The sequence below is a fragment of the Desmodus rotundus genome, chromosome 1, assembly GCF_022682495.2.
Source record: "Desmodus rotundus isolate HL8 chromosome 1, HLdesRot8A.1, whole genome shotgun sequence".
NCBI classification, from domain to species: domain Eukaryota; kingdom Metazoa; phylum Chordata; class Mammalia; order Chiroptera; family Phyllostomidae; genus Desmodus; species Desmodus rotundus.
This window is the reverse complement of record NC_071387.1, coordinates 14,524,348-14,541,239: the sequence shown is the minus strand read 5'-3', so window position 1 is coordinate 14,541,239 and position 16,892 is coordinate 14,524,348. Positions and strand designations below refer to the sequence as shown.

Genomic DNA, 16,892 nt, shown 5'->3' with positions numbered 1-16,892 from the left:
GAGGGAGGGAGGGTTCACTAGGAAATAGCTGGAGAAAAGAGCAGAGATTGGTGGGAAAGGAGAAGAGGAGACGATAAGAAGAGGGAAGAGGGAACACAGAAGAGAACAAAGAAAAGACAGAACAATAAAGAGAAGAAAGCCATGATAGAGGAGAGAGGGAAGAAGAGACGAGGGAGGGCAGGAAAAAAAGAAATTAAAACAGACAAGCAAGTGAACACACCCAGGGTACTAAGGAGGAAGAGAAAGATGGGAGGCGCCAGAGGTGGAGGGAGAGGGACTTGCCATTAGGGGATGATAAGGGGAGGACGGAGAAAAAGCAGGTGGCTTTGGTGTTCAGCTGGCAAGAGGGCCAGGCGGAAGGCATGCGGGCAGCACCACAGCCTGGGCACCTTCGCCCTCCTGGAAACACAGTTGGCCTTTTGGAGTGCACGGAGGCACCCGGCCAGATCATCTATCTCACACTCTGCGGCTTGCTTTTGCTTTTCTTTTTTAAGTTTAACTCCAACTTAAGAGAGGAACGCTCCGTGATGGATGTTTATCCAATTAGCTATAAATAGCCCAGTCTCGCAAAGAAGGTCCACCACCTTCCCCAGCCTGAATTCTGGCAACTGTTGTGGGGAGAGGGAGGAGACAGGTCAGGAATCATCTATCACAAACTTTGAAATCTCAGCAGATACCAGACAGCCGAGACGTGGGAAGGAGGGAAAGGCAAGCAGGCAAGCCCAATTATTCTAATGGCTGAGAGGCTGCAAAACCTTCCCAGCTGATATGGAGACATCCCCCACCCGGGGACTTTTCATCGCAAGACACAAGGAGTAGTGAGATATGTAAAACAATGAGAACTGAACTGACAGTAATATCATCTACTTCTTTTGCCCTTAATATATACCGGGCACCATGATACATTTTTATAATAATCATAACCAAAATTTATCTTCAAGTCTCTGTGAGGCAGTGACGAGACCCACTTTTCAGATAAGAAAACTGAGGTGTAAGGCAGGTAGTTAACTTGCTGAAGAGCAAAAGGAGCCCAGAGAAGCTATGTGATCCTCGCTCTTTGAACACCATCACGAACCGGTGGAATGCATGCAAAACCGTTTTGAGAGGGGGAGCGGCTCCCCCTCTTCCTGACCACAGACACTTTCCCAGAACACTTCTTGGAAAGGTAGGAGGGTCACAGGCTGCCACGTGCCTCGATGAGCTGTCTTCATGTTTGCCAGAGGACCCTCGATTATTTCCAGGGCCTGGCTTAAGCCCACGGATCCGTCCTTGGGCACTGGCATCTTTGCACCCCACGTTCTCTTCCAGGAATGCAATCTTGAACTTGTTGATTTCCCATCCTTATAAAAACACTCAGGGGTGAGGAATTTCGTTCCCAGGTAATTGCCTAAAATATGCCCCATTTTCCCTTCAGAACACATTTATCAGGGAGAACCACGGGCCTCAGGCCCTTAGGGAGTCCTGCCTCAGCACTTGGACATCTCCTTAGACTGGGCGTGGTTGTGATCAGTGACCATGCAGGGACACTAATTTCATCTGCTGAAGGCACAGCCTAGGGGGCGACATGACGTCATATTTGTAGGGACCAACCGGAGAACTCTCCCTCTGGTCTCGGAGTCAGGCAAGCAGAATTTCCTGAATGAACTCTGGTTGTGTCCCACAGCCTCTGTACATTTTCTTGCTGAATTTGTTTTCTTTGGTCTTTTGATTGCTGAAAATCTCTAGGTTCTGAGAACAACCCTAGAGTATGGCACAGATGATCCTGCATCAATTTAACCTGCAGGTAAGTAATTTTCCTTCTTCCTATTTTCCTTTCAATCTGATTCACTTAGTTACTTCATTTCCTGTGCTGGATGAAAAACAAAACTGCGTAAACTTTAAAAAGGCACCTTTAAGTCCTTTGGAAAATGAGGTGGCATAGAAAGCACACAGAGAAAGGACCTAACAATGGCCACTAGCCTAGCCAAGGTTTCAATACCAAGCTCAGTGTAAACTGGATAGGGGCCAGGCTGAGAAAGATTTAGGGTCAGTCATTAAGCACAAAGTCTGCTTCCCATGTTTTCCTCCTATAAACTGGTTCTGGAACCTTCCTAAGGCCACTGGTACCTTTGCTGCGGCGACGGCTGCGGTACTGCTCTGTGTAGAACGTCAGCTGCGTTTCGTCGTCTGCCTCTGAGCCCGATGTCCCCTTGGTTCTGCCAAAGCTGATTCCCCCTGTGAGGAAGCACACTCTGTTAGTCACTGCCGACCTCCAGAAGCCTGCTGATTTCCTCATCCCTCCCAAAGGTCAGCAACCCCATCCCTGGGCTCCTTTCTGTAAATCTCAAGTGACCTCAAAGTTGGCATGATTAATGGAAGGAGTTTGGGCTCTGCAGTGAGGTGGATCTGGGTTCCGACCAGGGCTCGGCAGCCTCGGGGCTGTGTGAACTTGAGAAAAGGCATCACCTTTCTGGGCCCTGGGTTCCTTCTTCCAAAAACAGGGACAATAACTATTAACCTTGCAGGATTGCTTTAAGATTAAAGGAGACATGATATGTAAAATGCCTGGTCCTTGGCGGCTACTAAATAATTGATAGCTATGTCGTTGCTCTGTACTGTAAGTCTGCCTCTAAGAAAACATTGAGGCAACTTAATTTCACACACATTTCCGTCAAGTGCTTACCAGGCCCAGCACCAGACATTGGACACACGGAGATACAACCTGGGCCCTGCCCACCATGGGAACATAAGCTAGTCAAGGTGATAAATGGGATCCCATGGTGCCTTTAACCTAATTCATTGCCAGGCTTTCCACACAGTGAGACCCTGGGAATATGGGGGAGAGCAATCTGTCACAACGCAGAAGACCTGGGAAGGCTTAAGGGGGAAGGAAGATTAAGTTGGGGCTGGAAGGATGGATGAGGGTTCAGTGCGAGGAAATGGAGTTCCAAGGAGAGGTAAGAGCTGGAGCATCCCTGCGGTGGGGAGTGTGGGCTGGTGGAGGCCACGTTAGGTGCAGTGCTGACTGGGGTGGATATGCTGGAGCCACCCAGTGGAAGGGCCTACGTGTACCATTGAGGGTGGGTATGATGGAAGGTTCTAGAGCAAGAGAATGAGTGCATAGTTGTGCATACCAGGAAGGACACGACAGTGGCATGCAGGCCCCTCAGAATGGGTGCCAAGGAGGGTGAGCAGCTAGGAGGCCCAGTGATTGCCATGTGAGAAGAGACCGGTCTGGGTGAAGCCATGGGCATTGAGGATGGGGAGGAGGTGATGGGTGCTTCAGAGGCAAACTCAGAGGAACACAGAGAAAAAGGGCAATGTATTATTCATACGCTATGATAATTGATTACAAAAATGGTAAAGAAAAAAGGCTCAAAAGAAATACGCCAAATTTGCCCTGGCTGGTGTGGCTCAGTGGACTGAGTGCCAGCCTTCGAATCAACAGGTCACCAGTTCGATTCCCAGTCAGGGCACATGCCTGGGTTGCAGGCCAGGTCACCAGTGGGGGTGCGTGAAAGGCAACGACACATTGATGTTTCTCTCCCTTCTCTTTCTCCCTCATTTCTCCTCTCTAAAATAAATAAATGAAATCTTAAAAAAAAAAAAAAAGAAATATGCCAAATTCTAGTAGCAGTTAACCCTGCTGGCAGGGATATGGAAAACTTTCATTTCTGTGCTTTCTGTGTTTTTTAATTGTTATCAAAAAAAAAAGCACAGGATGTGGAAAAAGAGGGATTGAAGGATTGGTACACTCTTTACCCTAGAGAGGAAACACTGAGGGCAGAGCTTCAGAGCACACTGGGGGCACGGGGCGGGCAGAGAGAAAGAGGGACTTTGTATGGCGCCTCAGACACCCATGTCGATGGACTATCCCCGGGAGCAGATTCAAGAATCTGGTAGAAGTGTTGTCCTGGAAGGTGAAATCAGTGGCTGAAGGATGGGGATAGAGGGAGATCTCTCTTTGCTCTAAAAGTTTGACATCTTTTGAATTAAGCACCAATTAAACCTATTACCCATTGAGACATTTCACCTGAAAAGAGGAAAAATATACATTAGAAGAGGGAACCATTATTCAATGCACAGAAGGATTTACTATGTCATTTCCTCTGGTAGGGCACTGAAATGATTTTCAGTTCATTCATTCATTCATTCATTCATTCATTGGATCGGTCGTTCCAGCAACCTGCTGAGCAATCTACTCTGTACCTAGAAGATGTCTATACATTATTACGTATAGTCTTCAGCACAAGGGAAGTGTAATTACAAACTGGATAATAAAATAAAGACAAAGACACGCATGGGCAAAGTTACTTGCTGAAAGCCACACAGAAGACGAGCAGGAGAGTTAGGATGCAGGGCCAGCCTGTCCAGCTCCTAATATGGGCTCTCAGGTGTGAAAGTTGCTTTCCTAGAAACAACTCCGAAGGGAACTTTGGGGGAAGTGGGAGGTCCTGTAAACATCAAGGAGCCAAATACTGTGTTATGATCTTTGCAAATACCATCTCATTGCAGACTCACAGGAGGGGGGTATGATGCGCCCTTTACAGATGAAACCACCAAGGTTCAGAAAAGCAAAGTGACTTACTAATAATAAGCGATGACCAAGTGCAAATGTTTAATCACTTGTAACACTCTCGGTTTAACACTCTGTAAAATGGAAAAATTAATACCTTCCCTGCCCCTTCCTGAAGATAGTATGTGCAATGAGTGGAAGTGTCCAATATCTGATCTTTGTCCCCAGATGTGTCTTGTTTTTGGTCATGGTCCATCCCTTCCCCTTAGTGCAAACTTCCCCAATCCTCAGCAACTAAGGTAGGGCCTGGAGATAGCGGGGGACTGTCCAGAACATACCAGATACAGCTGCCCACTGAAGGCTCTTCTCACAGGGAGCTGGCAGAGGCCCTATGGAGACTGTGGACGTGGGGGGAGAGAGAGCTCTGCAGAGGCCAGTAGGGCTTTTTAAATGGCCATCAAAACATTTTACCGTTACAGAAAAATGAAGAGAGGGAAAGGAGAAGGAGAAGGGGAGAAAGGAAGGACGGGGAGAAAGAGGGAGGGAAGTCAGGAAGGAGGGAGAGAAGGAAGGAGGGAGCAAGAGGGAGAATTTTTGTTTATCCACACATAATTCTCGGCCATGGGGAAATAAAAGCACCTGATAAAATAGTTGCCTTAGGTACAGGAAGCATCTGTCAATCTTCTTGCAGTGTTTTGGGCAGCAGAGAAAAAGGGAGGGGCCTGTGCCTGTTAGGCTTCTACCCCAGGCCCTTCCCACACCCTCTGTAATGCCACCTCAGATATTTTTAAATGTTCCAGCTAAATCTTCCCTCCCGCCCATCCTCTCTCCCAAACAAATGACCTATTCTGCCCCTGCCATGATGAACATGTCGGTTGGGATTCATTCCTTACTGGGATAGCCCACTGGGGGTAATAAAAAGTCACTAGGCAATTCAGATATAATAAGAAAGGCTAACCCCTGTATAGCACTGTCTCCCTGCCGGGCAGAGCCCTTGACATGAATCGACTCGTTTAATCCTTACAGCGACCCTAAGAAGTAGGTTACTATTTTTATTCCCATTTTAATGGACGAGGAAATGTAGGCACAAGGAAATTAAGTAATTTTCCCGGGGTCGCACAGCTTGCAAATAGAAGAAACGCCCTTCAAATGCAGACAGTGGCAGCAGAGTCCTTCCCCTCCGTCCCTATGCTGGGCAGCATAAACCGCGAGGAAACGCCTCGTTGTCCACAGTCAGCCCTGTAAGGAAGGCATGATGAACCTTGTTTAACAGATGAATAAACCGGGTCTCGGAGAAGTGATGCAAGGTAGGCAGTGAGGGAGCTGGAATTCAAATCAGGTCTGCCTACCTGCAAAGCCTGCCTCATTGCTGAAAAGCCTGAAAATGCGTGAGTGCATGTGTGTGAGTGAGCATGCGTGGAGGTGGAGTGGTGGCAAAAGTGTGAAGATTTGACCTCAGAGGACTGGCAGGTCTGTTACTTGCTCCCAGAGCCAGGGTGCATTCTCCACGTCTCACTGCTCCTCCCTTGAGTCTCTGTAACTGTGCTATTGAGAGGAACTCTAATCAGGCTCAGCTAGATCTTAGAGAAGCCTCCACCATCCCACTTGTCCGAGCACACAGACATCATGCCCCTGATGACCACGGGGGCTTCTCCAGGTGTCCCTCCATTCCCATACCTCTGACCCTCACCTCCCTCCTTAAGTTCCAAGGAATCATTTTCAGAATGGAGACTGAGGCTCGGCGAGGCTGCCGCTATGCCAACCTATCCAATAAAAACATCGTGCAAGCCACGCATGCAATTTTAAATGTTCTGGTAGCTACAGTAAAAAAGTAAAACTTAACTTTCAGAATATATTGCATTGAACCCAATATATTCAACATGCTGTCACTGTAACATGTAATTAATGTAAAATCATTATTATACTGAAATATTTTATACATTCTGCACAATAAGTTTCCAAAATCCAGTATGTATTTTATGCTTAAGCACATCTCCATAGAGACTAGCCACATGTCCAGTGCCCATCATGCCGGAGAACACAGTTCCAGCGGCACTTACACAACCATTATTACTGAGCATAATTAAGGACCCAGATCTGGGCACAGGAGAGAGATGAATAAGCCACAGGCCCCACTAAGGTGTTGAATCATTTTTTAATGTGACTTGGATGAAAAATGGTGCATCTCAGATTCTATTAAAAGACAATAGCCATTGTCTCTGCCCTAAGGCATTTAGAGTCTAGCAGGTTTCTATATTGGCTTAATCCATGTGCCATCAGAGGTCAAGCACTTCTGTAGAAAGAAATCAGGGAATTGAAGTCAGACCCGCGTTCTAATTCTTGGTCTCACTTACCAGCTGAGTGGGCTTGCGCAAGGCACCTGATCCATCTCTAGATTCACCTTTAAAAGTGGGGCTGTCACTCTCAGCTCACAGGGGCAGGATGCGGGAAGTTGTCAAGTGCATGTGAACAGTTAACACAAAGAACAAGAAGGATGGTGAGGGCACATTCATTTATTCAATGCTCACCCAAGTTTATTAGGAGAAGAGGAAGCGCCGGTGGGTGGCAGTGGAGACTTCCTGCTTTCTGTGATATCCTAGGGAGGCGGCAGCCTCCCAGGGCATCGAGCCTCTGAATGTCCATAAAACCTGAAGGGGCCACAGGCCAATTACAGACTGTTTTGGAGATGATTCAGTGGAAAAGGAAAGGGCCCCCTCGGCTAGCATTTTCATATGACATTGTTGATTTTGTGACCCGTGGTACAACCATTAATTATTCAGGGCTGCTCGAGTATTTTCATTTAGGAGCTGAGAGAAAGGGAGAATGGTCAGAGACTGGCAAGAGAAAAGACTAGAAGTCACACGGTCCTCTGGCCTTGTTCCATGGGCCCCTGGTTCTTCTGGGGCTCATGGACATTCAGGAATGTTCTGAGATGGAGCCATGAAGAAGGGGGGCTAAGTACATAACACAGTGTGATGTGCACCACTCTGGGCACTTTATACGCGACATCCCGTCAACATTCAGAAGGGGTCTGAGAGGTGAGAATCATCTCAACATTACTGAGGGCAAAGCAACCTTCAGAATCTCAGTGTTGCTTATCCAAGATCACACAAGTTACTAACAAATGGCACGGCCCCCAACTTTGAACTTAGCTTTCGTCTCATTGAAAACCCTCTGTTCTCATGAAAAGATTAGCCAGTGGGGAAATGCAAATCAAAGCCACACGAAAACAACCACTTTCTATCTACTAGGTTGACCATAAACATCAAAATGAGAAAATAACCAGTGTTGGAATGGATGCAGAGGACTTGGAGCCCTCACACTTTGCTGGTGGGGATGCAGACTGGTGCAGCCACTGTGGAAAACAGTTTGACAGTTATCACAAAATTATTACCGGACCTAGCCATTCTGCCCCTAGGGACATACCAAAAGAATAAAAAGATAGGGCATTCCAATAAATAGTGATCCTTGTAAATGAATGTTCATAGCAGCACTATTTACAATAGTGAAAAGGTGGGGAAAAAACCCCAAATGTCCATCAACTGATAAATAGATAACCAAAATGGGGTTGATCTATACATCGGAATAGTATTCAGCCATAAAAAGGGAATGCTGACATGGTGCAATGTGGGTGGGCATGGGCCTTGCAATCAGCCTGCTAAGTGAAAGAAGCCAGACATAAAATATTGTCACATATCACACAATGTAAAATGTGATGGAAATGTCTGGAACTACACAGAGGTGACAGTTGCACAGCCCTGTGAATCTACTAAATGGCAATGAATTACATGCTTTAAAATAGTCCATGGTTAATGTTAAGTCACGTGCCTCTTACCTCAATAAATGAAATGTTTCTAAAACTAGATCCTGTGTTCTCTTGGAAACATCACAAGACTGATGGCAGAACTGTAGAATGGGGGAGTTGCAGAGAGAGAGAGAGAGAGAGGAGAGGCATTCGAGAGCATGTGGAAAGGGGCCAAATTCAGGCATCCTGAGTCCTGACCCAGTGTTTGAGAATGCAGTGGGTGACCATTCAGTCTATCTTGGACCCAACTGATCATCTCAAAGAAAATCACAACAACATTTACTCATATGTTTGTTCATTCATTTAACAGTTATCAACTAAATGTCCATTCTGTACCAAGCACTGTTCTAGGCATTGAGAATATGGCAGTAAGTAACAGACAGAAACTTCCTGACTCTTCGGAGCTAACTCTCTGGTGAGGAAGCAATTAAGATATCCCGTGCATGATGCTAAGCCCTCTACAAGGAAATTATCTCAATTTTGCTGATGAGTAAAATGAGCTGTTCAGAGGTATTTAGAGCTTCCCCAATATGACATAGATATCTGGTAACAAACTAGGAACCTGGGCCCGAGTTTGGAGCAAACCAGGGCATCTGGACAAATCGTACTATGGGAAGGGCTAGAGCAGAAGCTGGGCCGCATAGTCTTTCCTGGGCCTGTGACATTAACACATTGTTCTTTGTAGCCTACCTTCTCTCACTGGGCTGTCCTGGCCACAAACCTGCTCTGCAGCCTCCGGCAGGCCCGCCCCTCCGCACTCCACCTCCCGCACTCTTGGTATCATGATGGATGGTGGTGACATGTTAAATTATTCAGGCTCTGTGTCTTCCTTGAGCTGGTGACAGCGATATTGCATTTTTAGATTGCCCAGAACTATGCCAGATAGAGAAATATATAGCTTGGGAATGTAGAAACCCATCTGACCCCCAACCGCCCAGGGAACGCAAATGGTGCCAGTCCTGGAAAGAGGACAAAAGTAGTTAAAACTGCCAGTGCCCCCCAAACCACAACTCACCATTGTTCTGAGCTCTGGGGCTACACCACAGACGTGCGTACATCCCCAACTCTTGGGCTGCTCTGACCACAGCTGCTACCTGCCAGGGGCCACTACTATACACCAGGCACAGTGCCAGGCATGCCGCCCAGTTCTGTTCCTACTCCTCCAGATGTGGAAACAGAGGCTGGGCGTGGCAAAGCTCTCTATCTGCAGTCACACTGCCAGCCAGCAGAAGACCTGAATTCAAACGCTGGTTTATCTGATCCCCCAGGAAACAAGATTCTACAGCATTCTTGGGATTCAGGTTCTAAATTTTTTAAATTGATATTTATGGTTCAAAAAAAATCTTTATGGCAAAATATAATTAAACATGACTGTTTATAATTCCAGGAAAAAAATGGAAATGACCAAAGGCCCACTTATAGGGAACTGAATAAAGAAATGATGGCGTATCTCTAAAATAGACTTTCATGAGACCACTAAATACAGTGACACATACCATGTTTATTGACATGCAAACTCGCCATGATGTATCGTTGCGTGAAAAAGTATCCAGAGAGAAGAACGCAAAGAGGGATTTCACTCGCGTACATTTATACACAAGTGCAGATATTTGGTGTGATTTCCACTGAGTGTGGGTAACAAAAACAAATCCATTTTAATATGAAAAATAAATGAGAGAAAAGAGAAAGTTATTCTGAGATGTTCATGATGTAGCGCTATGACCTTTAAAAAAAGCATACTGCGAAACTGTAAGTGCAAAACAACCCTGTTCTGTTTTAAAAATTCACACACACACAAAGTATGCAAATGTATGCATACACACACAAAGAAATAAATACATTAAGGTGCTCTAGTGATTATTCTCTGGATAGTAAGATTTGGGGTATTTAAATTTTTTTCCTTACTGTTTCTCATTTGCATTTTTAATTTCCCTCCAATGAATATATAATGCGTGGTAATAAAAAGACAATCAAAGTTATGTTTATTTTTTAAAATAGATTGTCTTGATTGCTGCAGTGTAAGCTCATCCCTCACCTGACCTTTACTGCACTATGGCCATCTCAGAGATGGGCATCCCGCTACCCAAGAAGGGAGATATCTCAAGTTATCCTCAAATTCTGGCCCGAAATACTATCCATGGGGAGGAAGCTTGCCAATTAAACTTGACTCAGTATCTCGTGCAAGTACAGCTTCATCTTCTGGACCACCCCATTGCTCCCTGTGGGGGGCTGCATTTTCCAAAGATGTCCATAACAAAACCTCCCATCTCACATTTTCTTCTGAAATGGGACTTTGGCTACTCCCTATCAAAGATGGAGATTAATTCCCACCCCTTGAATTGGGCTGCCTTAGGGGTGTGCTTCTGACAAAGAGGTTGCAAATGAAGTGCCTCTAGGGCTGGGTCACAGAAGGTAATGCAGCTTCTGCCTGGCTACCTTGACATGCTGACCCTGTAGATGCTCACTCCCTCTTTGGAAACCACACTGCAAGAAGTCTGAGCCACATGGAGAGGCCAAGTGTAAGTGTCGCAGCTGAGCCTAGCTTTTTCAGACATCCCAGTACAAATGGCAAAAATATGAGAGAAGAAGCTTCTAGCTGATTCCAGACCCCAGCCATCTGAGTCACGGATGGGTGTTTGAGTATTTCCAGCTGAGTCCTGGTCATTGTGGAGCGGAGACAACCTATCTTCCCTTTCTCAGCTATCAATTCATGACTCCTAGAATCCATGAGCATAATAAGAGTGTTGTCGTCTTAAGGCACTAAGTTCAGGGTGGTGAATTACACAGCAGGAGGCAACCAGAAAACTGCTCTTGTCCAGTCCTATAAAAATATCCACACTCCTCCCAACCTGTCGCCATATGGCCACTCTGGGCAATGGAAAAATAGGCTAGGTGTCCAGAGACCCAGGCCCTAGGTCTGTCCTGTTACTAACACACCATATAAGTAAAAAAGGCATTACCATCTAGCAAATATTATATAATACATACCACACCTTTACGTCCTTCCTAAATAGAGCAATTCATTTGACCCTCACAATAATTGGATGAGCTAAGTGTTGTCCCCATTTAAAAGAGGAGAAAAATGAGGGTTAGAGACACTACAAGTAGCATGCTCAAGGTCATACGGTTCATAAATGGCAGAGATCAGAATACACAGGCAAATCCCAAAGGTACAAGAGAATAAAAGAGCAGGTGGGGGCCTGTGAGGTTGGCCAAGAATCAAGTCACTGGCAGTTTCTACCCTAGACCATGCCCAGCCTGTTGGAATCCGGGCTCAGACAATTTCATGACCCCATACAATGGCCCTTCAGTGGGCTGGAGATGGCTCCTGTGCCCATTACAATCTTTCCACTCAAGCTCAGTATTCCTACTAATACCATCAACATTCCTTCTATCATATGCTTTACAAAAAGTATGACTATTTGGGGGTTATAAAGTCAATGCATATTTATTACAGAAAATTAGAGAAAATAAAAAAGCACAAAGAAGAAAATAATAAAAGTCACTTCTACTATCACTTCCAACCGACTTCCCTTATTTCTGGTTTTTTTTTTTTTTTTTTTTTTTTTTTACCATGCATCTATACACATTCTTTTACAACTGGATTTTATTGTCTTCTAATGGAGTACATCTGGTAAATTTTGTTTAAAATATCTAAGCATATATCTATTCATTCATTTATGTCAGGGACACATATTGGGATCCAACTATACACTTTGTACTTTGGCTACTACATGAATTACATGCACATGTATGCATATGCACACATCGAGGTCGACACCTAAATTTACATGTACAGCAATGTCTTCATCTGTAACTGTGTCTATTCCTATATCTACCAAAGTATTAATAGTGCTTTTCCCTGAATACTGAGATTTTCTTCTTTTTCTTTGACTTCTTTTCTCTCTCTCTGGAAAATGAACTCAGATCACTTGTGCAATTAAAATTAAGCTACATAAAATATATCTTACGCATAATCCCATGTCACTACGTATTGACTCCAATAACATTTAATGCCTGCAATATTCCACTATATCAATGTATCATCATTAATTTAATCATTTCCCCATTGTTTAAATTTTATATTGCTTCCAATTTTTCACTACAATATTGCTCCTACAGATACATCTTTCTACATATCCTTGTGCATCCATGTGTAGAATTTTTTGAGAGTAGAAAGATGAACTGCTGGATCAAAGGGTATTGACACATTTCACATCTGTGATCCATGTCAAGATATCCTCCGGAAAGGTCATACCAATCTCATCCTGATCAGCCCTCTATAGGAGCGATTATTTCACTATATCCTCTACATCCCTGGGTGTTACATCATTGTTTTCCACTCTCAATGATTTTGATATGCATCCCATATTTCAAATTTATCTTGTTGGATTCTTTTCGACATAACTCCAATTCACTTGAGTCTCTTTTGAGTTTTGATGTCCAGCACTAGGCATGATAATCCGGGTGCTATCTGACCCACATGGACCAGAAATGGACTATCGCCTGCATCTCTGTGAGCAAGAGACTTAGAATAATGCAGCCCAGGACTGCTCCTGCTGTATTGGCAGCTGACTGTATTCAGTACAGCCTCAGTTGTTGGTTCATAGGCACTACAAATAAATCTGGACTCTCCCGTCCTGTATTTGTAGAATTGATTTTTCTAAACCAAAGTAAAGAACATTTTTGTACTACCAAATTGTATCTGTATCTTTTGGCCTTTTCTTCTAGGGTCTCAAGCTATTTTTTCAGTCCTAATCCTGTGAGCTCATGTTTTCCCTATTTCCTGACTACATGCCCTCTGTGAACTGGGTAAATTGAAAAGGAGTTGAATATAAGAAAAAGAATGAGTAGTTCTCACTGAGTGTTTACACCACATTTAGCTACAGATGAGAAGTCTATGTATGTTAAAATTATACATTATATATAAGAGTATAATTAGGTTGATGCTGCTATTTTCGTTTGAATATTAAGAAATTGATGTTTGCAGGGATTATCTGCCATGGGCAAGGCCCCCCAGTCAGTAAAGAGAAGGGACTGGGTTGGGAAGTCTAATTGAGGTCCTTGCTATTCCCAGTATCCCGTGCCAGGTCTTCCCTGATCTCAGGCACGGACATCAGCGTTGAAGAGACCTGAACGGAGAATAGAACCTGACAGCCAGAACTCTCATCAGTCCCATAATAAAAACTCTTTGGGAACATGTAATCAAATAAAAAATGAACCAGCGGACTATCTTACCAAGCGGTCTACAATTTTCCCCTTTGGAAATAAAAATACATTGTTCATTCAGTAAACATCAGTTTTGGGTCTCTAACATGCCAAGAAGTGACTCTGCACTGGGACATGAAACAGAAACCCTCCCTACAATCACAGAGCTTGCACTTATGCGGGGAGATAGAATATTCAGAGGAATATGTGTAAAAACTAATATATTTATGAGAAGCTCTGTCAAATATCTTGCTGACATTCAGATATTCTTTGCCTGCAATATCTCCCTGACCTACCTATGCAACGAAACTATTCAAAGTAGACGTGCAGTTTGCCTGTCACTATTTACTCTTCGCGAACCCAGAGAGTATTCTGGACTTCCCTTCCCACATGTTCGCTCTGTAAACTGACCTTATTGTTCTGAAGAATGGAAATAAAGTGTCACAAGTGTTTCATTAACTATGTAAAAGCAGGATAAGATTTGTCCTTCCTTAGAATTGTAGAACCTTCTCGACCTAAAACTTTGATTCTTCCATGAGTATAACTAACTCTGTGGTTCTTGAAAACATATCTTCAAATGATTTGAGCCACGGAGAAGTCATTTGCTTGGGGCTGGAGATGGAAATTGAGGAAGACACTTCAAAGTAAATACTCAGAACCTTTTCTATGTGTTAGTACTCCATTCCTATGAAACATCTTCATTCTCCCTTTCCTAGTTTTTAGATTTTTCTTCCTTGATTAAAGTGACAGATCTGACAGATTGAGAATGAATTTAGGTTTGTACTTTCATCTCGTGGTAAGGTTTCGGTTGTTTCATGCAACGGGACAATCATTTTCTTGTTCTTTTTGTTCCGAAGCCAATTTTAAAAGCTTGCTTTATTTTTGTTTTCTTTCATTTGGCCACTATGCATTGACATGTTTGAAGTCTCAGCCTTTCGGGGAGCATTTTCATAAGTTTGGACTACATCGTTACACATTTTTGACCCTTCTTCTATCTTTTAGTTTTCTGTGCAAACATACATTCTCCCTCATGCTTCGCAAATCCCTCCTTCGTTGTTTCTCTTTAAATATTTCTTCAGAATTTCATTTTTCAGAGTCTTCCTCTCTTACTACATATATTTCATTTCAGAGTCTGCAGTCATAAAACCAGAAAAATCTATCCTCTGGCATTAAAATATTATGTGTATATGTGTTCATAAATTCTTGGTTATAATTTTTCATCTTTTTAAAATAGAAATGTTATTTCTTCATTGAATAATATCCAGTGTTGGCAGGGTTTTATGAAATGATTATTTTCCTAAATTGCTGCAAGCACTGCAAATCTGTGTGACCCTTTTGGGAAGCGATTGGCGATATAAAATAGAGCCTTAAAAACGTCCATCCCTCTTGACCCACTTCTGGGAATTCACCCTAAGGAAACACCCTAAATACAGAAGAAGATATGGGCAGCATTATAGTCATTGCAATGTTATTTATAAATATAAGAAATTGGAAAATAACCTTAATGGACAACTTGAGGGGAATGGTTAATTATGGTGGAGTATTAACTGGGCCTCGATGATGATAAGATAGTATAGAAAATACTTGCGTCCAATACTAATTTTAAGAAAGGGGGTTAAAAACATAAATTCTGTGTTGTAAAATGAGTACTATTGAATATCGTGGAGGCTCTGCTTCTGGTATGGAAGAGTAAGGATATTAACAGACCGAGTCTCCTGCAGACAACAATAAATTCAGAAAATAGAAACCAAACAATACTACCTGAGGGCTCTGGAAGTAAATAAAAGCAGGTATGTTTCAGAAAGGAGCTGAAACTTGGAGAAAGCAGGCAAGATGGGGTGAACTTTCCACATATCCAGCTTTGTCCTGAGGGTAGGTTATAATGCAAATGTGGCTCAGGGAAACCAGAACACCAAGAGAAAACCTGCTGTCTTTCCGCACTGAGGAGTCCAGATCAACCGCCAAGGGAGAAAAGGAGAGACCCAGAGCAGTGTCTCACAGTCTGTGTGTAATCCCTGCCCACATCTCTGGCTGACCTCTGGGCCACCCGGGGGGGGGGGGGGGCAAGGCAGACCCCCAACCAGCTCAGCTAAAGAAAACAAAACCATCTCTGCTCTCCCCGGGCAAGACAGCTGGGGTCTAACCAAGTCAACCACCTGCAAAAAACAAAACATCAACATTGTTGGGAGAAACGGAACCCAAAATTGTTCATACAATAAATTCACAGTTTCTAGCATTCAACCCAAAACTACCTGACCTGTGATAACCAGGAAATTTCCATCTGCTCCTGAGAGAAAAGCAGCATGGGCCAACCTGAGGGGGCCCAGAGGCACAAGGACTTGGACACAACACTGCATGTATGGCAAACACTTTTAGAACTTGAAATGAATCACATATCTGAATATTTTTTAAAAATCACTGGAACGGCTTAATAGAATGAAAATAACACTGGAAATAATCATTGGCCTTGAAGATAGATTAATAGAAATTCTCCAATCTGAGGAGAGAGAGAAGAAAGATTGGAAATAATTACAGTGTCTAAGAAATTCATGGGAACCACATCAAAAGTTCTAAATATAGATAACTGGGGTCACAGAAAGTAAGAAGAGAAGACAGAGTTTTAAAAAATTAAAGATATAATTATTGCAATGAACAAAATTTAGTGTAAGAGATAAACTAGCAAATTCACAAAGCTCAGAGGGCACCAAATAGGATAAACACAGGGTGAGAGAGAACCTGTACTTCTCGTCAAACTACTGAAAATTAAACATATACACAGCTCCTTGCTCAAATCATTTCAATAGCAAAAAAAAACCAAACCATTTTTAAGCATAAAGATTAGAAAGGAGGGAATAAAACTGTTATTGTTAGCAAATGAGACAATTGTTTAGAGAAAGAATTGCAAGGAATCTACAAAATGACTATTAAAATAAGTGATTTTAGTATGGCTGGAAGATAAAAAATTAATATATGAAAGTTAATTATGTGTTTATGTATAGGCAGCAAATAATTGGAAAATAAAATTTCAAGACCAATTCCATTTATAATAGTGCAAGAAGTTCTAAGTACTTAATACATTTAAGAAAAGGCAGGCAACATCTCTTCAATAAGAACAATGGACAACTCTTAAGAGAAATATTTTTTAAAAACCTAAATAAGTGAAGATACACATACCATGTTTGTGGAGTTCAAGACTCAATATTGTTTTGAAATAATTTACCCCACTATGTTTATCTACAGGTTAAGTACAGTCCCAGCTATAATCCCAGCAGGCATTCACTTTTTGGAAATTGACAAGATAATTCTAAAATTTATATGGCAGTACAAATAAGCCAGAAGAGTAAAGCAATTTTAAAATAAAACAAAATTGAAGAACTTATGCAG

General features: G+C 43.0%; 1 protein-coding gene across 5 annotated transcripts in view; it reads right to left on the bottom strand.

The window, feature by feature from the left end:
* The window catches only part of ASTN2 (astrotactin 2), an 813,615-nt gene that overhangs the window by 536,039 nt on the left and 260,684 nt on the right, over positions 1-16,892 (bottom strand). For all 5 annotated transcript variants that reach the window (XM_053921242.2, XM_053921245.2, XM_053921243.2 and 2 more), the window contains one exon: positions 2,107-2,214. In XM_053921242.2, the coding sequence (XP_053777217.1) occupies positions 2,107-2,214 (108 nt within the window). The remainder of the gene's footprint in view (positions 1-2,106; positions 2,215-16,892) is intronic.